At 42.0% G+C, this 27,392-nt stretch overlaps 1 protein-coding gene and 1 long non-coding RNA gene across 3 annotated transcripts in view; one reads left to right on the top strand and one right to left on the bottom strand.

The window, feature by feature from the left end:
• Positions 1-27,392, top strand: part of LOC139546748 (parathyroid hormone 2 receptor-like) — a 118,249-nt gene that overhangs the window by 50,439 nt on the left and 40,418 nt on the right. For both annotated transcript variants that reach the window (XM_071355492.1, XM_071355493.1), the window contains exon 7: positions 4,996-5,149. In XM_071355492.1, coding sequence (XP_071211593.1) covers positions 4,996-5,149 — 154 coding nt within the window. The remainder of the gene's footprint in view (positions 1-4,995; positions 5,150-27,392) is intronic.
• Positions 9,388-11,062, bottom strand: LOC139546747 (uncharacterized). The gene is made up of 2 exons (XR_011669265.1): positions 10,615-11,062; positions 9,388-10,218 (listed from the first exon to the last, which is right to left on the bottom strand). It is a non-coding gene; the product is annotated as an uncharacterized lncRNA (long non-coding RNA).

Below are 27,392 nucleotides of genomic sequence, written 5' to 3'. Positions count from 1 at the left end.
CACCTGCTCGCCCGTCCAGCATCACTACTTTGGACGGCTCTGACTTAGAATACGTGGACAACTACAAATACCTAGGTGTCTGGTTAGACTGTAAACTCTCCTTCCAGACTCACATTAAGCATCTCCAATCCAAAATTAAATCTAGAATCGGCTTCCTATATCGCAACAAAGCATCCTTCACTCATGCTGCCAAACATACCCTCGTAAAACTGACCATCCTACCGATCCTTGACTTCGGTGATGTCATCTATAAAATAGCCTCCAACACTCTACTCAACAAACTGGATGCAGTCTATCACAGTGCAATCCGTTTTGTCACCAACGAATTGCAAAAATCTCTGAAGTTGGAGACTTGTATCTCCCTCACTAACATTAAGCGGCAGCTGTCAGAGCAGCTTACCGATCGGTGCAGCTGTACACAGCCCATCTGTAAATAGCACACCCAACTACCTCATCCCCATATTGTTATTTATTTTTTTGCTCTTTTGTACCCCAGTATCTCTACTTGCACATCATCATCTGCACATCTATCACTCCAGTGTTAATGCTAAATTGAACAGGGTTCAATTCTCGGGCTGACTCTATTCTCTATATATATCAATGATGTCGCTCTTGCTGCGGGTGATTCTTTGATCCACCTCTACGCAGACGACATCATTCTGTATACATCTGGCCGTTCTTTGGACACTGTGCTAACAAACCTCCAAACGAGCTTCAACGCCATACAACACTCCTTCCATGGCCTCCAACTGCTCTTAAATGCTAGTAAAACTAAATGCATACTCTTTAACCGATCGCTGCCCGCACCCGCCCGCTCGACTAGCATCACTACTCTGGACGGTTCTGACTTAGAATATGTGGACAACTATAAATACCTAGGTGTCTGGCTAGACGGTAAACTCTCCTTCCAGCTTTTACAAACAACTGATTCTCCAGGAGGTGCTGAAGGACTAATCGAACATGGAGAACGTGTTCTTGGGCAGAACAGGAGAAAACCAGGATGTCATCGAGGTAGACAAAAACAAAACGATTCAACATGTCCCGGAGCACATCGTTGACCAGAGCCTGGAAGACAGTGGGAGTGTTGGTGAGACCAAACGGCATGACCAGTGTCATGACGTTGGCCTGAGGGGGAGGTTTATGACCCCCATAAATACCTTCCCCCTTTTTCCTCTCTCTAAATATACCTGTGCCTATCATAACTATTCACCCCCCTTATTTGTAGCCATTGGTGGAGCATCAGGTACTGTCTAGTAATGTGTCCAGCTTTTGGCGAGTAATAAGTCATTTACAAACATTTATAAAGTATATTTTATAGTGCACACTTTAGATTAGGGTGCTGAAAATAGCTGATTCATAATTAGTAAATGGTTTAAAAGGATATACATTAATAATCAACTGAGGTATTATTAGTAAGTGCATGTACTCACATTTATAAATATACTCATTAACAATGAATAACTATACCATTCATGACATATATGAATATGGCAACAAAAGACATATAAATAATCTGATGAGTTGACAATAACTCTTATAAATACATTACTACTACATTATTAATCATTTATAAATTAATGTTATTACTGTTCCTATAAATCATTAATACATCATTTAAAATAGTGTTTATAGATGTATAAAATAATAATTAGAGATTGCTTATTGACATTTACGAATGTAGGAATAATGATTAATACATGGTAAGTAAACAGTTTACAAACTGTTTATAAATAGTTTATTCAGGGACCTTAATATAAAGAGTTACCAGCTGTCAAAGGTTAACTAATGCAGGGGTTCCCAAACATTTTCAATCAGGCCCCCATTCCAGCATTGGGGAACATCCCGTGCCACATCTATTTCTATGGGCACAGTTCCTGACACAAACTTTTCACATCCCTCTTGTTGGAGATACAATTCTACACATTTTGTAATGGGGTGCAGAGAAAACTTCAGTTTTAAAGCTAATTTTAGTGAATCAAACATTACAACAAAATCAATGGGCTAAAAAACCTAGGTAAAAAACATTAGCTGACATGGGCTAGTTGATCTGGACATTTTTGGCATGTTATAAATTGCTCTCTAAGGTCTGCAATGACAAGAGGAAAACTGCCGATGCACTACCCAATTTCAAAATTGCAATCTACAATTACATCTTTCAGGAGTAAGTTGAAAGTCGCCCGATAGGGGTCTCTGACATGTGGTTAGACTCGCTCAGGTTGAACAAACTTACACTTGCGCCTTTTTTCTATGCTCAATTGAATGTAATTTACAAAAAAGAAAGGGGTCAATGTATTTTTATTCTCACAAACATCCTTTCTCAATTTTTCTATTATCCGAGAAGTAATCATCTTTTTTTTTTAAAGTGTCTGTAATATTTAATTTTTGGTTGAGTTGAAGACGTGAATCCAACATATAATTTGTTAACAAGTTAATAGGCTATTTTTTGTATTTCAAAGGTGATATTAAATTGTGTTTGGTTGTCATTGCAACCACATATCAACATTTGAAGGAGATTTATCTTCTGCTTCGATTTTTATTTATTTTTTATTTCACCTTTATTTAACCAGGTAGGCCAGTTGAGAACAAGTTCTCATTTACAGCTGCGACCTGGCCAAGATAAAGCAAAGCAGTGCGACAAAAACAACAACACGGAGTTACACATAAACGTACAGTCAATAACACAAAAGAAAAGAAAATTAGAAAGAATTTATGTACAGTGTGTGCAAAAGTAGGAGAGTAGGGAGGTAGGCAATAAATAGGCCATAGAGGTGAAAATAATTACAACTTAGCATTAATACTGGAGTGATATATGTGCAGATGATGATAGTTCTATCTGTGCAACTGATTTAGTCTGGCTGTAATTACAGTATGTATACAAATTAATAATTGATGTGTTGTATTCACATCTCCATCTCAACCAAAAATCTAAGTTAAGGAATAGGACTAAATCAGATCAAACTTTAAATGCACATTAAATAAAGTTTGATTTGAATTAGTCCTATTCTTTAGTTTAGATATTTGGTTGAGATGGAGACTTGAGTCCAATATTCTCACAATAGCACATTGATAGAGTACTAGTCAGAGACCAATATCGTAGCTAAGCAAGGCTGGGCTTGGTTAAAACCTTGGATGGAAAACTAAATGGTAGCTGTAGATATATCAATTCTCCAGTAGGAGGTACCTGTTGTTGTTTTTCCTGATAGAAGATCTGACATTGTTTAAAAGGTACAAATCCAACATATTTTATACAAGGTTTGTCTATGTTGAAATTTGGTAACAATGATGATATAATCCTGTGGTTGAAATTTCACCTCGATTACCTTTTTCAAAACCGCTGTATTTTCCACGTAGATTCCACGTCACAATACGTTGAAACAACGTTGATTCAACCAGTTTGTGCGCAGTGGGTCGTAACTGTAACAAGGGGTTGTAACCAATTCAGGGAACATAACAGAAAAATGGAAAAGAACAAAAAACGTCAAGGAGCAGAAACAGAACCTGGAACGAAAGTGATCAGTACTGTTCCAGAACAGAACTGTTGTACCATTTTAACGTTCTTTTACGTTCAGGGCATTTTTTCCAGTCCCACAAAAAAAGTGCCTATGCAAAGCGTCCCTCTGTCAATCAGAAAGTTCTTCCAGTGTCTGCCTGACAGCTGAAAATCTTTGCCAGTGAGTGTGCGTGTAGACTACCTGCCTCTCCCCCGCCGAAGCATAGCTGTAGCCTACTGACTTTACAATGGTGATTCCGAAGATAGGGAGAGATATTTTGAATTAGAGAAGAATGGATTAACTTTTTCAATGCAAGTTAGGGATACCATTTCATATTGGATGTATTATCTACAAAAAGGTAAGACGTGTTTTTAATTATGGTGCACACAAGCTGTTAGCTAGCTCTGGTCCAATGTTAAGCCAACTCTGAAGTTAAAAGACATTCAAAGTTCCTCCATAGGTATAATTCATCACAAGATCCCCAGTGCTTCAAGCCAAGCCTCCTCCTCCACCATCATTCACTCTCTCCCCCCTCACTTCCTCTCTCCCCCCTCACTCCCTTTCTCCCCAACCTAAAAATGTCTGTAGCATCTCACACCCTACACTTGTCTTAAACAACTTGCTGAGATATAGCTTGCCCGCCCAATAGCAAGCTGCTCTATCCACATTGCATGATTGGTAATTTACTGTTGAGCTAAATGTAAAAACATATACGATTTCAGAGGTTTAAAAAGAAACAGGAAGGATCGGAATAAACCAGTACTTTTTGGGGGTTTCTAATCAGTTCAGAAATGTATTTTGCTGGTCAAAACAGTGGAATGGAATTTAAAAAAGAATGGTTCTGTTCATAAGGAAACAATTTGAAAATCATTTCAGTTCCAACCAACCCCTGACTGTAACGGGTGACATTTAGAAAGTCACTGACCCAATCCTGATCAATGACTAGTATAGTTTACTAGAGAAGTCATCAATGGTAGCAGCCAATGAGCAACAGTAATGTGTCCCTTTCTTTTCGATTGGCTTGGCATTACTGGAACGTGGGCTGGCAGGGAAGCCATTTAGAGAAATGTCACATTGTAATGTTTCCGCTGTCTCCCACTGTGATAGACGTGTCTATAGTGTTTCTTGGGCGCTGTTATTTCCATTTAGACTCTAGCTTCCTTTGGCACCTAACAGACCTTTTGTAGACGCTGAAAATGTGAGGGATGCGTCTCAACATCTGAGACAGTATAGGCCTCCTGATACAAGGAAATCACAGAACCAGAACCAGTTCTCTCTACAGAAGAAGGGAACTGGAACAGGGACCTTTATAAAGTACCTGCAGTGAGAACAAGTAATTTTTTTTGGAAGGATGAGTTTCAGACAGTAAAACCTTGGGCAATTGTTATTTTCTTATTAATCATTCTTCTTTCTCAATTTTTTTGAGTTTGTCTCTCTCTCCATCTCTTCCCCCTATCTCTCTCACTGTCTCTGTCTCCCTCTCTGTCTCTCTCTCTTTCTACAGATTGGGTGTAAAGTGACAGTGCTGCTGTTCATCTATTTCTTGGCGACTAACTACTACTGGATCCTAGTGGAGGGCCTGTACCTCCATAGTCTCATCTTCATGGCCTTCCTCTCTGACACAAAGTACCTGTGGGGCTTCACCCTCATCGGATGGGGTGAGTGTGTGTCATGATTTAATTTTAATTTACCTCTGTCGCTACAGGTTATTGTCATTGAGATTAAAACTATTTTGCAAGAGAGACCTGTGTGTGAGAATGTCATTGTAGGACTGCAGCGTTTATGGGATTTGATTGGGTTGGTGTGCATTCTAAAAACAAATGTAGTACCCAAATTGTTGTTTACTTAATTTCATCAAGAGCTTTGGTAATCATGCTGTAATATGTGTTATCTAAATGCCAGTACACATTGATAATGCACTCTGACACCAGAGACCTATAATACGTGCTTGGTTTGAGGAGTGAGCGAGTTAACTCTGATCAACTCTGAGTTCAACTCGGGATAATCAGAAGTGGAAAGAGTACTGAAGTATCCTTCTTAAGTAGATGTACTGTTATATAATAACATTTTACTAAAGTAGAAGGCAAACTAATGGTGTAAAAACGACTTAAGTAAAATGTTGTTTGTTTAAAAAGTACGCAGAGTAAAAATAATGTAGTTATATTTGTATAAAAATGTTTACCTTAGCTAATTTCGCCAAGGTTACCTGAACGTTGTTCCACATGATATTTTACATGCAATAAATAGAAAAAGGAAGAGAGGAAATACCCTGAGTGTACAAACATTAGGAAAACCTGCTCTTTCCATGACATAGTGTCACGACTTCCGCCGAAGTTGGTTCCTCTCCTTGTTCGGGCGGTGTTCGGCGTCGCCGGTCTTCTAGCCATCATTGATCCACTTTTCATTTTCCATTTGTTTTGTCTTGTCTTCCCACACATCTGGTTTCAATCCCATCATTACATGTTGTGTATTTAACCCTCTGTTCCCCCCATGTCCTTGTCCGGAATTGTTTATTGTAAGTGCTTGTGCACGTTATGTCTGGTGTGCGACGGGTTTTGTACCTATTGTATTTGATTGTTTTGTTTACGGTGATTTTTATTATTAAACTGCGCCGTTGTAACACAGTTTTTGCTCTCCTGCGCCTGACTTCTCTGCTGCCAGTACGCACCCCTTACACATAGACTGACCAGGTGAATCCAGGTGAAATCTATGATCCCTTACATATGTCACCACCTGTTAAATCCACTTTAATCAGTGTAGATAACGGGGAGGAGATGGGTAAAAGAAGGATGTTATCCTTGAAACAATTGAGACATGGATGCTGTACTTTATGTGTGCCATTCAGAGGGTGAACGGGAAGGACAAAATATTTAAGTGCCTTTGAATGGGCTATTGTAGTAGTTGCCAGGCGTACCAGTTTGAGTGTGTCAAGAACTGCAATGCTGCTGGGTTTTTCACAGTCAACAGTTTCCCATGTGTATCAAGAATGGTCCACCACCCATAGGACATCCAGCAAACTTGACACAGATGTGGGAAGCATTGGAATCAACATTGGCCAGCATCCCTGTAGAACGCTTTCTACACCTTGTAGACACCATGATATTACTGCACTGTTGGAGCTAGAAACATAAGCATTTCACGGCACCTGGGATGACATCTGCAAATATGTGTACGCAACCAACACATTTGATTTGATTACAATAGCCCAAACACAGACCTTACATACGTATTGTTCTCAGATGTTCTCAGACCTAAAAAGATGTCTAATGTTGAGATGAGTTCATGTCTCGCTGTACCTATTATGTCAACTCACACAGTTATATGCAACAAGATTAATTAATTTCAACCAACCCATCTATTGTTCTCTCTCACTTCACACACACACACACACACACACACACACACACACACACACACACACACACACACACACACACACACACACACACACACACACACACACACACACACACACACACACACACACACACACACACACACACACACACAGAATACAATTTGGATGATGCGTAGACAAAACGTTACTTGTGAGAGACACTGATGTTGTGTAAAATCATAGAATAGCCCAATATCACATAATTCATTACATTCAATCACATAAAATTTATGTTTGCTTGGTATAACGTTACTTTAACTGAGGCCTGAAGCCTAAACTTTACATAAGTATTCATAACACCTTTATGAAGCCGTTCATGAAACCTTAATGAGAGTTGAAGTAAGCATATCATTCATTACATTAACCTTCATGATTGATGTATTCATTCATCATCATCATGTATAATGATCATACATCATCATGTATGATTTCATACATCATGATCTAACCAAATATAATTAGCTAAAAGAAGAATACAATTTGACCCAGATTCTATCTGAGATTTACTGAGTCTGGCTTTTAAATGAACTTTATCCTAATTTACACAGACAAAGTGCATAGCTAAAAATCCTAGGTCTCTCTAAATACTGTATGTCATGACCAAGCAAGCTAACATTAGCTAGCTAGTTCAATTACTGACGTGCTATCCACAATAACGGCTATTATCATTGGTTGGTGGTTAGCCATGCAGCTAGTTAGCTAACTTAGCTGCAAGGATAGCTAGCTACTAACTGCTACATTTTTTATTTTTCATATCTAGCTATCTTACCTCTGTTTTAGCAGGAAGTCAACTCCGCCATCCTGGGTATGCAGCTTGCATTGCATAATTACACTCTCGCCTCTCCTGTACTTGAAGGAGCCCTGGTCACTGAAATGCCGCCATAGATGCTTCTCTTCGTCTTCTTCAGAAGATGCAGACACTGGATAGCTCTACTCCGTATCCATGTCTCTCTAACTAGCTAAATGATTTTTGTATTTTTGAAAATCTTCATTATCGTTCAGTTTGTTTGCACAGTTTGATTTGATTGGCCTGTTTTGCGCGCCAAGTGAGAAAATAAACACACTAATACACCACAGAGTATATATCTGTAATAGCTGAATAAATACAAGGTTGTCTCTAGTTGTTACACAGGATTTAACTATTTAAACTGAAGTGTAACTTTATAGTTACCTATGAGCAATTTCTATATATTTACTTATTACTCAGTACCAAGTGAAAATACCTACAAACTATTTTATTGCAACGTAAAATACCTTATAGGATTTTTATTGTTAGATTAATAATTTGATTAAACAAAGATATTGTCCGACTCAATAACATAAAAATATTATATACTATTCTATACTATTCTAGTGTTGACTCAAATCTGTAGCCTATAGTATGGTGAGTAGCTTAGATGGCTAATTTAGAAAAATAGAATTGCCTTTTTCTTCCCTTTTTAGCATTACAAGTAACAAGGGAAATTAACAACTCAGTCTTGGACTCTTTCTTCATCTGTTTCTTTTTTGTAAGCATTTTCCCATTCTGGAGTCTAAGAGTCTGTGGTAGAGAAGAACAATGTATGACGATTTAGTATAGACACTCTACATTACCCCTAGCCCTTTCACACGTACCATCACACGGGTGTGATCGTTCTACAGTGGTCCCTGAAGCGTACGATCACACCCGTGTGATTAGAACACTCATTTAGAACGCTCGTTTAGAACGGCCAGTTTTGAATGACGCAACAATCAGCGTTTGAGCTGGCCACACTTTCAGAAACTATTTACACACAGTCCTTACAAAGTTATGTCCAGAATGTGAGCAGTTTATTTTTGGATTCAATGTTCAGATATTCACAGAAGAATATATAGCATAACACAATCATCCTAACCGGAAAAATGTAGGCTACATTTGTCCTAGCGCTGAGGAAAGATTGACCCAACACAAGCAGTCATATTTTCTAACTCTCGGCTGACATAAACTACAATATGAATTAGCTAATAGCAATTACTATGTATAATTAATCACATCACGGGTGAGCACACCATTGATCGAAATAATTAGGTAAAGCACTTTTTAGAAATCGAAAGTAATCCGACGATTAGTTTCAGCGCGCAGCCATGCAGACCGAAGATAATAAGAGAAGACGAGATGAGTTTGGTCTGTTTATAGTATGCATGTTGAAGGGGTGTGTCGTCTACCGTCGTTCACATCCCACCATTCATTTCCGGAAGTCCTCAAAAAACGAGTGAACTCTTACTCACCTCATTTTGTTATAACATCTTTGGTCAAACAGACGATTACGTGAACCCAGAATGCATTGAACGTCAACAAACATGACTACACAGCAGGAATTAGCTTAGCTCATCATAATCAGTACAACCTTCAAAAAAGTATTTTACACACATAATATGTGCCCATTACAATCTGTGCAAGAATCGGAATGCATGATTTGTCACCTAGATTTGAAAACATGTGAATAAAACCGTAAATACACAAATAATTGCCACACAAAACATTTTCTGATAGTGATTTATTGATACAAGTGGCGCGTGCCGGCAGTCAACCACGTACCCTCTCACTCTAAACCATTCAGTGTTGTTGTTTATGTATGTAGCTAGTGAGACGAGCTGAAGCATTAGCAATGTCTTTCAAAAGGAGACAACAAACAAATGTGGAAATTCTGGAGATTTTTTAAAATTCTGACAATGAGTCTGAAAGTCAGGAATCAGATTCTGACAGTGACAGTGAGGAGCTGCCCCCCAACCTTGTAGCCATTGAGAACCCTGAATCTGAATTTCCCTTGTCCACTGACAAAGTCCCAGTTCCCTTTGAAGATGCTGGTGGTGATGGAGGCATACCAACAGTGGATGAAGTACAGGAGTTCTGTGGTAGCTGGAAGGCCACCAGTCATTTCACCCCTCCTGGCCCTGCTGTTTCACCCCTCCTGGCCCTGGTGTTTGCTTTGATGAGTCCCAGTCTGGAGTGCAACGCCCCTTGCCATTTCCAACTGAGGCAGAGTGCTTCAAGTTGTTTCTGACAGAGGAGCTGGTGGGAGACATAGTAGAGACCAATCGCTATGCCTTGGAGCTACAGGATAAGAGAGAGCCAGGAGTGGGGGACAACCACAATTAGTGAAATGTATACATTCCTGGTGACAGTAAAGACTGCTTTCTAGTTCTGCTGCTATGACTGCATTTCATCAACGCTACTACCATCCTAAATGACCCGTTATACAAAATAAGAAATGTTAACAGCTGGCAGTAAAGTGGCATGACAAACGAGACGTCCATGTCCTCTCCACTGTCCATACAGCAACCATGTCGGCCACAGGGAAGGTGGACCACCTGACGGGAGAGAGAAACAAACCAGACAGAGAAACATGAAACCAGACTGCGTGCTTGACTATTACCTCAAAATGGGGGCAGTGGATGATAAACAGCTTTGTGGAATGCACTCAGAAAACGACCAAGTGGTATAAGATATTTTTCAATTTTTCCAGGGTAGCGTCAAAATACAACATGCCAATACTTCTGACGCATTTAGCATTGTTTTACAGAACTAATAGAATAATGTAACTAGCTACATAAGCACGATTGAATATAACACCATAAAAGGCGAGTAACGTTACCTCGCGTGTCCGCGGTTATAAGGAATATATACAAATATATTATGCTCCATTCACACAGTGAGCTATAGTAGAAACGGTATAACACGACACAATAACGTAATTAGGCACTTACTTTGATAGAAACGCAGTCTTGATTTGAAGATGGGTGTCTGGAGTGACGCCTCTAGCACTGAGACGCTGTGCCACTTGGGAGTCATAAGGCCAGGGTAGCTTCAAAATACAACACATGCTAATACTTCCCTGACGCAATTAGCATTGTTTTCCAGAGCTAATAGGAGAATGTAGCTAGCTACCTAAGCATTGAGTATAACACCATAAATGTTATGAAATGAGTAACGTTACATCGCGTGTCCGCGGTTATAAGGAATATACACAAAAACATGATGCTACAGTAGAAACGACATAACACGACATGCAGAAACTATTATAACGTAATAAGGCACTTTGATAGAAACGCACACATTTCCAAAGGTATTATTGGTAACGAAAACAACTTTGATTTCGATGCAGGCGACAGGTGGAATAATATGAACACGTGTATGCAGGACGGCAGATGAGTAAATGTCATGCACAAACAATTGAGAAGTGTTTGGGGAATTTTGTCCGGGTCAGAAATGTCAAAAAAATTAATTGGTCCGCAAAAGTAAAAATGACTACTTTTATGTGAATGAATGAGGCGGAACACACCTAATTTCAAACTGTTATTAGAAAATAAAAAACTTGTTAGAAATAATTTAAAATTGACAAATAAAAACAGGCTGCGTGCTTTTGTTTGAGGGCAGCGCGGATGAAATGTACTGTTACATAACAAACACATTCTGGAATGGAGAGAACGTTCTAATATCACGTGCATAAAAAAACTCACGCTGGGGCGACCGTTAGAGATATTTGGAACTCACGCATGAAAGGGCTAGTTATAATCATCATGATTTTTATAGTTTAGGTATATACCTAGCTAGTTATTGTGTTATCCAGCTGGCAATAATAGTGCTTGCTAACAACAAAAAGTTAGCTAGTGTTTAGCTACATTGAAAAGGAACTCTTGTTACTCATAATGTGTTGACACAAGTAGGTAGCTAGTTAACATTGTTATGCTGGGTGTGTCTAACGTAATACCCTGAGAACAAGGTTCAGGGAAGATAAGACCATAGAGTCCAGCTAACATTAGCTAGCGAGTAACGATCGTAGGATATTTGCCTGCTTTAGCTAGCTAGTCAAGGATAGAAAATTAGCTAGCTAGCGTGCTAGATAATCCAAGAAAACTCAGATTGCATGGAAAGTCCATTATTTAGATGGTAACTAGCTAGCTAGATTGCCTAGTTGGTAGGCCCAACAAAAATGAAAGCGGACGTTTGCTAGCTAACCAACACTAGGCTAGCTAGCAAACCTTATTCTCCTTCTTTAAATTTGTATTGGCGGATCGCAAACGAGAGGTGCATACACCACCACCTACTGTACTGTGGTGTGAGGCAGGTCACGGCCTCCCTATTCATCAATTTCTCTTATCTAGCACTCTGTTTCCGCCTACTGTTCTGGAATGTGAATTCATTACAATTAGTGACACAAAAAGGGAAGGGGAAAAGGATGGAGAAAGGGGAAGAAAAATGCCCTACCAACTAACCCTACTAAGGTCGATAACTAAGGTTGATGTCCTCACTCGCCGTGGAAATCTAATTCGATTAATACAAAAATCCCCATAAAAAGCCGTCAGTTTAAGCTAGAGATGTTTTTTCGCGTTGGATGCGTCTCAATCCACCTATGTCTCATTTCCATATCTGCGGTAAAAGTTGACAGAGCTACAGTAGAGAGGTGTTTGTCAGACCATGAGACATCCCAAAAATCGTTCTTTTCACAAAATCGTCTGTAGCGTCCAAACAGTTTGGGCTACGCACTAATATGATCCCTCTGTGGAAACGTGAGACTCTCACCTTCTTTTGGTCTAGGATGTGCACAAGACTCACTAGACTCGTCTGAAGGTCCCCCGGTACCATTTTAAAAAAAATATGGAAGTATATACAGTACAGAGACTGTTTAGTGCCAAAAATGAGGGGTTAAATACAAAATAACAAATGTTTCCTGATCTTTCTTACATCTCTCAGATATAGGTGTGAGCGGACCAAGTAATTTTGGCGTCACTCTAAAGCGGAAAGGTGGAATAAACGAGCCAGGAGTAGGTTTTCTTGATTGAACACAGTTCTCTATTGAGGGATTTTGGTCAATACAAACACTCCAACATAATCAATGAAAATCTCCCAAGGAAAAACATACATCTTCTTCTCCAGGAACACAATACGATTATCTTTAAACTACAACAAAAGTCACGGGTTTGTCACCGTCTTAATGGTTCTTCGTGGATAGCTCCCCTCTCTTGGTGGCCATCCTCCAGAGATAGTTTTCCCCCCTTTATCTGCTGGTTCCATACTCTCTCTTATAGGGGAAAGAGAATATGTCATGAGTACCGTCAGCTGTGCTTAATTGTCTCTGGTTACCTTGTCTCACATGCCTTGTTGGGCTACTACCCGTGAGCCCAGCCTGCCCTCTGCTGGTCCTTCCACATACCTCCCCCCAAAGACACACCGTCTTTGTCGTGTCGGGACAGCGTGTCTGCATTCCCGTTCCTCGATCCGGCCCTGTGGATGACATGGAAAGAGAAAGGTTGTAAAGCCAGAAACCATCTGGCTATTCTGTTATTGTTTCTCTTACCATCCATCCACGTGAGGGGCGCATGGTCAGTAACTAATGCAAACCTCCGACCCAGTAGGTAGTACCGGAGATAATCGAGGGCCCACTTAATGGCTAAGGCCTCTTTCTCTATGGTAGCATATCTCTGTTCTCAATCGCTGAGCTTCCTACTTATGACCGGTGAGACCCTTTTCATTACCTCGTAGGGCCCCCTCCACTGCGCCAGCAAGCGGTGTTCGGCCGTGCGCACAAGCACCATCACTTTCTCTCCCACGGTGAACTCACGGGGTGTCGCGGACTTATCGTAGGCCCGGCGTTGGGTCCTTTGCGCCTTCTCCATATGCTCTTTTACTATGGGCCACACTGCCGACAGGCGGTCTCTCATCAGGGTAATATGTTCTATTGTGGATCGAAAGGGGCATGGTTGGGTCTCCCAGGTCTCCTTGGCTAAGTCGAGGATCCCTCGACAGGGTCTGCCGTAAAGCAATTCAAACGGGGAGAATCCAGTGGGCGCCTGGGGTACTTCTCGCAGGGCAAACATTAAGTGTGGGAGAAGCATGTCCCAATTTTTCCCGTCTTGGGACACCGCTCTTCTCAACATGCTTTTAATCTTTTTGTTCAAGCATTCGCACAACCCGTCTGTTTGAGGGTGGAATATGCTTGTACGTATCTGTTGAACCTGATATAACCGACACAAGTCCTTCATCAACCGGGACATGAACAGGGTTCCCTGATCGGTTAAGATCATCTTGGGAAGGCCCACCCGAGAGAACATCATGAACAATTCCTTGGCAATTCCCTTTGACGACATGTTACGCAGGGGTATGGCCTCTGGGAACTTGGTAGCGTAATCTACGACCACTAGGATGTACTCGTGTCCTCTGGTGGATTTTGGGAGAGGTCCCACGAGGTCCATAGCTATGCGTTCAAAGGGGGTCTCTATGATGGGGAGAGGAATCAAAGGGTTACGTAGGTGTGGCCGTGGAGCTGTACGCTGACATTGATCACACGTCCTACAATACCTGGCCACATCCCGGGTGACACGGGGCCAATAGAATCTCTGCATGATTCTGTCGATAGTCTTGTCCCGTGCCAGGTGTCCTCCTAGAACGTGGGAATGAGCTAACGGTAGGACTGTATCCCTGTATGGTCTAGGCACCATTAGTAATTCCTGGTTTTCCCCCCTTCGTTGCACGACCCAATATAAGAGACCCCGCCTGATTGCATAGTAAGTAAGAAGGGGCTCACCTGATCCGTCGAAGTTCCTCCCATCGATCACCTTCACCTTCCTCATGGCCTCCCTTAGGTCTGGGTCTCTATACTGCGAGGTGCCGAACTGTCCCTTTAATTCCTGGGGCAGGTCGACCTCGGTAGAGGGGTGTGGAGGTTGTTCCCCATCCCCGCCAGTGGTGACCGAGGAGAATCCCTTCCAGGTTCCCTCCTCGGATGGTGCTTCAAATATATCCCTTAGCGCCTGGTTGCTCCTTCCTTCCTGCGTCGTGTATAACCCTTCGCAGGTATCTTCATCGGTGGTTTCCTGGAATATCTGTCGTAAACGTTGGGTCGCTATTTCTTCCTCTGCTCCAGAGGACGAGGACGCGGCTACATCTCCTTGTAGGACAACTACCCCGGGGATTTGGGTTTTTTCTTCTTTCATGTCCCCCTTCTTCCCGTGCATAACGTCATCTGCCGAAGCTCCTTATATAGTGGACAGTCTCTCCCGATCAATAATGGCACCTTCAGCTGGGGTACTTTCCCTACTCTGACTTTACACCTTCCTTTCGGAGTGAGAATAGACAGATTCACGGTGGGGTAATAGTGGGTGTTCCCATGGATACCGGACACGGCTACTTGTCTGGTAGCAGTGTTGCGGAGGTCACCATCCGCTCCTCTACTAACGTAACCATACTTCCCGAGTCGAGAATAGCTACCACATCTTGTCCTTCTACTCGAACCGTAATCTCTGGGGCTGGGGCTATTTCTGCTAACCAACAGTGTTGATCCTGCCCTCTCGAACCGAGATGTGTGGGGATGGGCAGCGATGACTCCGTGACCATGGACTCGTCCTTGCTAGGACATTGTGGGGCATAATGGTCGGGAGACTGACATTTATAACACCGACCCTGCTGGGGGATGACTTCTCCCACCTCCGGAGGGGTTTTGGACGTTTCGGTGGCGGCCTCGCCGGGGTGAGTCGTGGTACGGGATTTACAGAATCCTTCCGTTCCTCCTTGTCACTTTTTTGTCACTTTTTAACTACTCCCCTGTAGATCGATATGTTTCCACCGCCTGGGCTATGTCGTCGGCTGACAACGGGTTGGCTTGCCCCACAACACTTTTTAAGTCACTGGGTAATTCCCTCAATATCTTGTCCACTACGAGGGTCTCTATCACATGTCCTACTCCCTTTCCAGGTTCCAGCCACTGTTTCGTCAGTCGTATTAGTGCGAAGATCTAGGCACGGACGGGTTGGTCGGCCGTATAGGTCCTTTGATGGAACTTTACGGCTCTATCTCTGGCAGTCAGCTGGTACCGGGACAGGATCTCGGTTTTTAGTCGCCCATAGTCCGCAGCTTCGCGTGAATCCAGGTCAAAATAGGCTTCCTGGGCCACCCCGGTCAAAAGAGGGGCTAATGCGCTCGCCCATTCTGTGGGCGGCCACTCTTCCAAGGTGGCCGTCCTTTTGAAGGTCATGAGGAAGGCCTCGATATCATCCTCCTTGGAGAGGCGAGGTAAGATGGCGTGAGCAGCCGCTCTTGGCTTAAATCTAGGTTCTTCTCGCCGGCTCAGCTGTTGTTGCAGGAGTTCTATGGTTGTCTGCTGTGCCGTGATCAACTGTTATAGTAGGGCGTTGTCCATCGTTCTTGAATGGTTCCTCTGTGTCTACTGGAAGAATTTTGATTTACTCACTTATCCTTGTGTCACTCGTCCACCTAATGCCCGCATTCTCCACCAATGTGAGCGGACCAAGTAATTTGGCGTCACTCTAAAGCGGAAAGCTGGAATAAACGAGCCAGGAGTAGGTTTTCTTGATTGAACACAGTTCTCTATAGAGGGATTTTGGTCAATACAACACTCCAACATAATCAATGAAAATCTCCCAAGGAAAATCATACACCTTCTTCTCCAGATGAAACAGGGACACAATACGATTATCTTTAACTTCTCTGCGCTACGGATCCCTTTTACGGGATCATTATCCTAAACAACCGCTGAATTGCAGGGCGCAAAATATTACTAAAAATATTTATAGTCATGCAATCACAAGTGAAATATACCAAAACACAGTTTAGCTTGTTATTAATCCACCTATCGTGTCAGATTTTGAAAATATGCTTTACAGAGAAAGAAATCCAAGCTTTTGTGAGTGTATCAATCAATGCTAGAACAGCTAGCCCCAAATTAGCATGGTCACGAAAGTCAGAAAAGCAATAAAATGAATCGCTTACCTTTGATAATCTTCGGATGTTTGCACTCACGAGACTCCCAGTTACACAATAAATGTTATTTTTGTTCGACAAATATTACTTTTATAACAAAAAAACGCCATTTGGGTTGCGCGTTATGTTCAGAAAACTACAGCCTCGTTCCGGTCCTGAAAGGCAGAAGAAAATTCCCAAACTTATCAGATTCAAAAATATTACAAAAAATATTTATAATCATGCAATCACAAGTGAAATATACCAAAACACAGCTTAGCTTGTTGTTAATCCACCTATTGTCTCAGAGTTTGAAAATATGCTTTGCAACAAAAGCAATCTAAGCTTTTGTGAGTGTATCAATCAATGCTAGAACAGTTAGCCTTATATTAGCTTGGTTAGCTTGGTCACGAAAGTCAGAAAAGCAATCAAATGAATCGCTTACCTTTGATAATCTTCGGATGTTTGCACTCACGAGACTTCCAGTTACACAACAAATGTTATTTTTGTTCGATAAATATTACTTTTATAACAAAAAAACACCATTTGGGTTGCGTGTTATGTTCAGAAAACCAAAGCCTCGTTCCGTTCGACGAAAATTCCAAAAAGTATCCGTAATGGTCGTAGAAACATGTTAAATGTTTTTTATAATCAATCCTCAGGTTGTTTTTAACATACATAATGGATAATACTTCAACCGGACCGTAACCTGTTCAATAAGAGAGAAAAAGAAAATGGAGAGCTACCCTCTCGCGTGCAGGAACAAATCAGAGGACACCTGACTACTTTTGAAAAATCTTGCGCATTTTTCAAAATAAAAGCCTGAAACTATGTCTAAAGCCTGGTCACAGCCCGAGGAAGCCATTGGAAAAGGAATCTGGTTGATACCCCTTTAAATGGAAGAAAGACGGGCCAGGAAACACAGATAAAAAAATAAAAGATAATAATCACTTCCGGGTTAGATTTTCTCAGGTTTTCGCCTGCAGAATCAGTTTTGTTATACTCACAGACAATATTTGGACAGTTTTGGAAACTTTGGAGTGTTTTCTATCCTAATCTGTAAATATGCATATTCTACAATCTGGACCTGAGAAATAGTCCGTTTACCTTGGGAACGTTATTTTAAAAAATAAAAAAATCTGACCCCTAGCGTCAAGAGGTTAAACTACAACAAAAGTCACGGGTTTGTCACCGTCTTAATATTTCTTTGTGGATAGCTCCCCTCTCTTGGTGGCCATCCTCCAGAGATAGTTTTCCCCCCTTTATCTGCTGATTCCATACTTTCTCTTATAGGGGAAAGAGAAAATGTCATTAGTACCGTCAGCTGTGTTTAATTGCCTCTGGTTACCTTGTCTCATATGCCTTGTTGGGCTACTATCCGCGAGCCCAGCCTGCCCTCTGGTGGTCCTTCCACATAGGACAGACACTTCAGAACAAACTTCCATTAGATTGTTTGGGGGGACTTTCTGTTGTTCCAGGTAGTGATTATGTTAGTCCATGCATTTGTATGGGCTAATAGTGGTAATATTACACTTTATATACACTACCGGTCAAAAGTTTGGACACTGTCACGACTTCCACCGAAGTCGTTTCCTCTCCTACTTCGGGCGGTGTTCGGTGGTCGGCGTCACCGGTCTTCTAGCCATCGTCGATCCACTTTTCATTTTCCATTTGTTTTGTCTTGTTTTCCTACACACCTGGTTTCCATTTCCCTCGTTAAGTGTTGTGTATTTAACCCTCTGTTCCCCCCATGTCCTTCTGTGGAATTGTTTGTTTGTAAGTGCTTGTGCACTATGTTACTGGTGCGCGTCGGGTTTTGTACCCATGTAGGTCCTTTTTAGTTGCCGTTGATTTTGAAATTAAACTACTCCGGCTATTACCCATTTCTGCTCCCCTGCGTCTGACTTCACTGCCACCAGTTCTGAAACCCTTATAGACACACCTACTCATTAAAGGGTTTTCTTTATTTTTACTATTTTCTACATTGTAGAGTAATAGTGAAGACATTAAAACTATGAAATAACACATATGGAATCATGTTGTAACCAAAAAAGTGTTAACTTCTTTGGGGTAGGGGGCAGTATTTTCACGTCCGGATGAAAAGCGTGCCCAGAGTAAACGGCCTGCTACTCAGCCATAAAAGCTAGAATATGCATACTATTAGTAGTTCCTAAAACTGTTTGAATGATGCCTGTGAGTATAACAGAACTCATATGGGAGGCAAAAACCTGCGAAAAAATCCAACCAGGAAGTGGGAAATCTGAGGTTGGTCGATTTTCAACTCAGACCCTATTGAAGATACAGTGGGATATTGGTCATGTTGCACTTAGAGCCTTGTCTGATGCTTCTACTGTGAAGTGGGGCCGAATGAGAGGGGATTGAGTAAGGTCTACCATGAGCTGAACATGTGCTGACCATGCGCGTTCATGTGAGAGCGAGCTCTGTTCCATCGCACTTCTGAAGACAAAGGAATTCTCCGGTTGGAACATTATTGAAGAATTATGTTAAAAACATCCTAAAGATTGATTCAATACTTTGTCTGTCATGTTTCTACTGACTGTAATATAACTTTTTAAACTTTTCGTCCGTACTTTCCGCTTTCCGTACACTTTCCGTACACTTTCCGAGTTTGGAAAGTGTACTGAACGCTAGAACAACAAGGAGGAATTTGGACATAAATGATGGACATTATCGAACAAAACAAACATTTATTGTGGAACTGGGATTCCTGGGAGTGCATTCTGATGAAGATCATCAAAGGTAAGTGAATGTTTATAATGTTATTTCTGACTTCTGTTGACTGCACAATATGACGGATATATTTTTGTCTTGATTGGGCTCTGAGCGCCGACCTCAGATTATTGCATGGTTTGCTTTTTCAGTAAAGCTTTTTTGAAATCTGACACAGCAGTTGCATTAAGGGGAAGTGCATCTAAAGTTCCATGCATAAAACTTGTATTTTCATCAACATTTATAATGAGTATTTCTGTAAATTGATGTGGCTCTCTGCAAAATCACCGGATGTTTTTGAACTACTGAACGTAACGCGTCAATGTAAACTCAGATTTTGGGATATAAATATGAACTTTACCGAACAAAACATATATGTATTGTGTAACATGAAGTCCTATGAGTGTCATCTGATGAAGATCATCAAAGGTTAGTGATTAATTGTATCTATATTTCTGCTTTTTGTGAATCCTCTCTTTGGCGGGAAAAAATGGCTGTGTTATTCTGTGAATAGGCACTCAACATAATCGTTAGATTTGCTTTCGTCGTAAAGCCTTCTTGAAATCGGACACTGTGGCTGGATTTACAACAGGTGTATCTTTAAAATGGTGTAAAATACATGTATGTTTGAGGAATTTTAATTATGGTATATCTGTTTTGAATTTGGCGCCCTGCAGTTTCACTGGCTGTTGACGAGGTGAGACGCTACCGTCCCACATACCCTAGAGAGGTTAAACAAATCTAAATATATTTTATATTTGAGATTCTTCAAATAGCCACCCTTTGCCTTGATGACAGCTTTGCACACTCTTGGCATTCTCTCAACCATCTTCGTGAGGTAGTCACCTGGACTGTATTTAAATTAACAGGTGTTCCTAGTTTAAAGTTAATTTGTGGAATGTCTTTCCTTCTTAATGCGTTTGAGCCAATCAGTTGTGTTGTGACAAGGTGGTGGGGTATACAGAAGATAGCCCTATTTGGTAAAAGACCAAGTCCATATTATAGCAAGAACAGCTCAAATAAGCAAAGAGAAATGACAGTCCATCATTACTTTAAGACACGAAGGTTAGTCAATACGGAAAATGCCAAGTTTCTTCAAGTACAGTTGCAAAAACCATCAAGCGCTATGATGAAACTGGCTCTCATGAGGACCGCCACAGGAATGGAAGACCCAGAGTTACCTCTGCTGCAGAGGATACATTCATTAGTTACCAGCCTCAGAAATTGCATCACAAATAAATGCTTCATAGAGTTAAAGTAACAGATGCATCTCAACATCAACTGTTCAGAGGAGACTGTGTGAATCAGGCCTTCATTGTCGAATTGCTCCAAAGAAACCACTATTAAACTACACCAATAAGAAGAAGAGACTTGCTTTGGCCAAGAAACACGAGCAATGGTCATTAGACCAGTGGAAATGATTTGTCCTTTGGTCTGCAGTCCAAAATGGAGATTTTTGGTTCCAACCGTCATGTCTTTCTGAGACGCAGTGTGGGTGAACGGATGATCTCCGCATGTGTTTTTCCCACATAAAGCATGGAGGAGAAGGTGTTATGGTGTGGGGGTGCTTTGCTGCTGACACTGTCTGTGATTTAGTTAGAATTCGAGGCACACTTAAACAGCCTTGCTACCACAGCATTCTGCAGCAATACGCCATCCCATCTGATTTTCGCTTAGTGGGACTATCATTTGTTTTTCAACAGGACATTGACCCAACACACCTCCAGGCTGTGTAATGGCTATTTTACCAAGAAGGAGAGTGATGGAGTGCTGTGTCAGATGACCTGGCCTTCACAACCAAATTGAGATGGTTTAGGATGAGTCGGACTGCAGAGTGAAGGAAAACCAGCCAACAAGTGCTCAGCATATGTGGGAACTCCTTCAAGACTGTTGGAAAAGCATTCCATGTGAAGCTGGTTGAGAGAATGCGCAAAGCTTTCTACAATGTAGAAAATAGTAAAAATAAAGAAAAACTCTTGAATGAGTAGGTGTTCTAAAACTTTTGGCCAGTAGTGTACATCACAGAAGATTGAAATATAACAAAACAGTTTGACATGCAGTGGGAAGAAAATTTATGTGAACCCTTTAGAATTACCTGGATTTCGGCATGAATTGGTCATATCTTCATTCACAACAATAGACAAACACAGTCTACTTAAACTAATAACACACAAACAATTATATTTTTTTATGTCTTTATTGAACACACCGTGTAAATATTCACAGTGCAGGCTGGAAAAAGTATCTGAACCCTTGGATTTAATAACAGGTTGGCCCTTCTTTGGCAGCAATAACCTCAACCAAACATTTTCTGTAGTTGTGGATCAGACCTGCACAATGGTCAGGAGGAATTTTGGACCATTCCTCTTCACACAACTGTTTCAGTTCCACAATATTCTTGGAATGTCTGGTGTGAACCGCTCCCTTGAGGTCATGCCACAGCATCTCAATCGGGTTGAGGTCAGGACTGACTGGACCACTCCAGAAAGCGTATTTTATTCTGTTCAAGCCATTCTGTTGTTGATTTACTTCTGTCTTTTGGGTTGTTGTCCTGTTGCATCACCTAACTTCTGTTCAGCTTCAACGTGCGGACAGATAGCCTTCCATTTTCCTGCAAAATGTCTTGATAAACTTGGGAAGTAATTTTTCCGTCGATGATAGCAAGCTGTCCAGGCACTGAGGCAGCAAAGCAGACCCAACCCATGATGCTTCCTCCATCGTAGTTTACAGTTGGCATGAGGTTTTGATGTTGGTGTGCTGTGCCTTTTTTTCTCCACACATAGTGCTGTGTGTTCCTTCCAAACAACAACTTTAGTTTCATCTGTCCACAGAATATTTTGCCAGTAGCGCTGTGGAACATCCAGGTGCTCTTTTGCAAACTTCAGACGTGCAGCAATGTTTTTTTTGACAGCAGTGGCTTCTTCCATGGTGTCCTCTCATGAACATCATTCTTGTTTAGTGTTTTACGTATTGTAGACTTGTCAACAGAAATGTTAGCATCTTCCAGAGATTTTTGTAGGTCTTTAGCTGACACTCTAGGATTCTTCTCAACTGGCAAGTGTCTTCACCTACATTTTCAACCTCTCCCTGACCGAGTCTGTAATACCAACATGTTTCAAGCAGACCACCATTGTCCCTGTGCCCAAGAACACGAAGGTAACCTGCCTAAATGACTACCAACCCGTAGCACTCACGTCTGTAGCCATGAAGTGTTTTGAAAGGCTGGTCATGGCTCACATCAACACCATTATCCCAGAAACCCTAGACCCACTTCAATTTGCATACCGCCCCAACAGATCCACAGATGATGCAATACTATTGCACTCCACACTGCTCTTTCCCACCTAGACAAAAGGAACACCTATGTGAGAATGCTATTCATTGACTACAGCTCAGCGTTTAACATCATAGCGCCCTCAAAGCTCATCACTAAGCTAAGGAACCTGGGACTCAACCCCTCCCTCTGCAACTGGATCCTGGACTTCCTGACGGGCCGCACCCAGGTGGTAAGGGTAGGTAACAACACATCCGCCACGCTGATCCTCAACACGGGGGCCCCTCAGGGGCACATGCCCAGTCCCCTATTGTACTCCCTATTCACTCATGACTGCACGTTTTCTGATGACACAACAGTGGTAGGCCTGATCACTGACAACGACGAGACAGCCTACTGTATAAGGAGGAGGTCCGATACCTGACCGTGTGGTGCAAGAACAACAACCTCTCCCTCAATGTGATCAAGATAAAGGAGATGATTGTGGACTACAGGACGGGGCTGTAGTGGAGCAGGTTGAGAGCTTCAAGTTCCTTGGCGTCCCCATCACCAACAAACTAACATGGTCCAAGCACACCAAGACAGTCGTGAAGAGGGAATGACAAAACCTATTCCCTCAGGAGACTGGAAAGATTTGACATGGGTCCTCAGATCCTCAAAAGGTTCTACAGCTGCATCATTGAGAGCATCCTGACGCGTTGCATCACTGCCTGGTATGGCAACTGCCTGGCCTCTGACCGCAAGGCACTGCAGAGGGTAGTGCTTATGGCCCAGTACATCACCGGGGCCAAGCTTCCTGCGATCCAGGACCTCTACACCAAGCGGTGTAAGCCCGAAAAATTGTCAAAGACTCCAGCCACCCTAGTCATAGACCGTTCTCTCTGCTACCGCACGGCAAGCGATACCGGAGCGTCAAGTCTAGGTTCAAGAGGCTTCTAAACAGCTTCTACACCCAAGCCAAAAGACTCCTGAACATCTAATCAAATGGCTACCCAGACTTTTTGCATTGTCCCCCACCCCCTCTTCTATGCTGCTGCTACTCTCTGTTATTATCTATGCATAGTCACTTTAATAACTCTACCTACATGTACATATTACCTCAATTACCGACTAACCGGTGCCCCTGCACATTGACTCTGTACCGGTACCCCTGTATATAGCCTCGCTATTGTTATTTTACTGCTGCTCTTTTATTATGTTACTTTTTTAGGTATTTTCTTCAAACTTCAAACTTCAAACTGCATTGTTGGTTAATGGCTTGTAAGTAAGCATTTCAACTGTCTCTTGTATTCGGCGCATATGACAAATACAATTTAATTTGATTTAATTTGATTTGAGTTTGGCATTCGACTATTCACGTGCAACATGATTGCACAATTACAAGCCTGATAGAGTTAGCGGAAGACAGACGAGCAGTATCCACCGTCGAGATACGGAGCTGGCTAGCTTTAGAAGACCCTGAGTAGATCTAGCTTGCATCGTAGTATACCCCTCTGCTGTGTCCAGCCCAAACGATTTACCAGTGACAGCGTGGTTTAAGCAGAGTTGAATTGAACCACACTTCAGTCCACCATGACAACCCTTAAAATATCATTCTTTTTTGTGTGTGTGTGGGTGTGTTTATTAGGGCTGTGACGGTCATGCATATTTGGATGATGGTTATTTGTCAGTCAAATGACTGCGGTCACCCTAATAACCGTTTTTTTAAATACTGACAACCAAAGACTTGTTTGCTGCAACACTGTACTTGTTTCAGCCAGGAGCAACAAAGTTTAGTCATGTTGTAGAGTCCATGTTACAGCAGAAACAGACTCAACCGCATGAATGCCCGGCCGTCCCGTCTACAGTCAGCTGTTCGTTCCACGCAACAAAAAAGGGTCATGACAGTCTTAAACCGTTGGTTACATGGTTATTAAACAGTAATTGTGCCAGCCCTAGTGTGTGTGTGTGTGTGTGTGTGTGTGTGTGTGTGTGTGTGTGTGTGTGTGTGTGTGTGTGTGTGTGTGTGTGTGTGTGTGTGTGTGTGTGTGTGTGTGTGTGTGTGTGTGTGTGTGTGTGTGTGTGTGTGTGTGTGTGCATGAGTACATATATTTTTGCATGCGCATTGTGTGTATTTGTGTGTGTGTGCGGGCGAGTGTGTGCGTGTGTGGTTGAGGTTAAAAAGATTTTTGATAATTGTAAATGTCACGTGTGCTCCCTCTCCGGCCTCTGTGTGTTTTTCGTGTTTCGTTGTTTTGTATTATGTTGGTGTTTATTTATTAAAACACTCACTCCCTGAACTTTCCTCACCTAAGGGAAGCATCAGGGAGTGTTTATTTTTTTTGTGTCAGTGGGAATGACGTCGGGTCCGGGAGCCGCTACAGGTTCTCATGCCTCAGCCAGATCGCCAGGCTCCCCTGCCTCTGCCGGCTCGCCAGGCTCTCATGCCTCAGCCGGTCTGTCAGGTTCCCGCGCCCCAGCCGGCGACAGATTCCCGCGCATCAGCAGGGGTCACCGTTCCGCTCCTGATCCCCGGGATCGTCCCTTTGGTTGGCGTCCTACAACTGAAGTCGAACGCGCCGGGGAGGGGTACTGTGACGTATGCTCTCTCTCCGGCGCTCTAGGTCGCCATGCTCCCACGTCTCAACCGCTTTGACAGGTTTCCCGCGCCTCATTTTGGTCAGCGTCCTCATTTTGGTCAGCGTCCTGCAACTGAAGGGGAGGGAGTACTGTCACGTGTGCTCCCTCTCCGGCCTCTCTGCTCGTTATGGAGCACACCTGTCACCATTGTTACGTGCACCTGCGCATCATTAGACTCAACTGGACTCCATCACCTCCCTGATTACTTTCCCTGTATATGTCACTCCCTTTGTTTCCTTCATTGTTTCTGTTCCAGTGTCATGTCTGTCTTATTAAAACACTCACTCCCTGAACTTGCTTCCCAACTTTCAGTGCACATTGTTGCAGTAAACTACATTCATCTGACTGAATACATGCTATAGGTCAAACGTAATCCAAATAGACTAAGCCATTTTGCGAGTTTCGGCATCCCAACTCTGATATTTTAAGTACATGTATTCTAACATAACTTTATGTGATTTATTATTAAGAGGCTTATCGGACTTATGAGCTGTTTATAGCGACCACAGTCCATTTATTAATTTAAATTAATTTAATTTATCAAATCTATCTTAGCCAGAGATGTAAAGTTAAAACCTATGCATAATGATACGTGTATAGTGTAAATCACATTTACCAATAGACATACTACATTTTGAACATATAATCAATCAAAGAGTTTACTCTTTAAACGAGCCATGCAATTACTCCAGTCAACTAATACGTTGTATTACTCACAAATGAATTGACACTTCCTGTGTACATGTAGTAGAGCATTCGTTACAGTATAAGACAGAGTAAATAACTCTACTAATAAGAAGTACGTGGTTCCAAGTTTTTAAAAATAATCTCCAAGTGAAAAAGTTTAATGTGTGTCTGTCTGCACACACATGGAGCTTGCAAACAAGTTCTCAATTAGACTTAGACCTTTTATCCATGGAAAAAACGGAAACTCACCCCCAACAGAAATGAACATTATTTTGCACATTTCTGGGGGAAAACAAAAGGCAGGACATCACACCCAGATTTAAAATCAACTCAATTCAATTTGAATGTTATGACCGGACAACAGAAATGTGCCTGAAAACCGAAAAATACAACATATGATTTCAGCCCTGTCTCTCTGAAAATACATCAACCGGAATACATACAATGTAATAAGACATATAAAAATGTACAGCTCTTTATGAACTCTTGAAACAATCCAAACACAACAGTAACATTTATTTAGTCGATTCAAGTTTATCGGTCTTCACACTTCAGATGGTGTCCGTACTCCCAAGGTCTGTGGGAACGTTCTTCTCTGGGAAATGCCACAGTGGAGGTGTGCTTCCCTCCTGTGATAGCAAACACAATATGGCCAGCCATTGGGACAATGCCATAAATTGTGATTGAATCATCACTCTGTGCTCCCACGCCAGCCTGTCGCCGACGCATCTGAATCACAGACTCCAAGGTCATCATCTCTCCCACTACGTGTGTGTTTTCCACCTGCTGACGATAAGTACTCATAACATAGATTCCCACTGAGTCCCTAGTACTATAGGATCAGGTCCTACTAGTTTCTCTATTGGAGTAAAGGTTGGACTCCATTTTAAGGGCAAAAGACATTCTGAGTTGAGTTACTGTAACTGATACAGGATGATTGTGGTTATAATACTCTCCTCTACCACTGGGTTTCAGGTGTGCTGCTCAGATAGGTGTGTTGTGGCAATAGTGGTGTTGGTTATAGTGGTGTTGGTTATTTAGCTTGAGGCAAACTTCTCTTTTCCGCCTGTCTCGCGTTGCTGATTGGATACGAGACTATGAAGTTGGTTGGATGTGGTGTAGATCTTAAGAACTAATATTCCTTTCCATTTCTTTCAACATAATATTAAATAATTATCTGGGTCTTCATTTTATCCTTGGAGCCACAATACCCACAGGACAAGGGGAGATGTTGAGAACCTTTCCCTGGCCCCTTAGGGCGCCCGGCCATTGAAATTGTGGCCAATATCAAATCCTTACTTTTATGATCCTAGAAACCACCATACTTTATGACACCAAAGGACCCCTCATAGGACACTTCAATGTTGTTCTTAATCAGTGAACATCACAGAAACTCAAGGCATGCCTCTGTCTCTGCTGGGAGACAACTCTACCAACACAAACAGCAAAGCTAGCTGAGCATAAGCAAGTCTACTGGCA

Source organism: Salvelinus alpinus, chromosome 20 (assembly GCF_045679555.1).
Source record: "Salvelinus alpinus chromosome 20, SLU_Salpinus.1, whole genome shotgun sequence".
Classification (NCBI taxonomy): Eukaryota; Metazoa; Chordata; class Actinopteri; order Salmoniformes; family Salmonidae; genus Salvelinus; species Salvelinus alpinus.
This window is presented reverse-complemented; position numbering and strand designations above follow the sequence as displayed.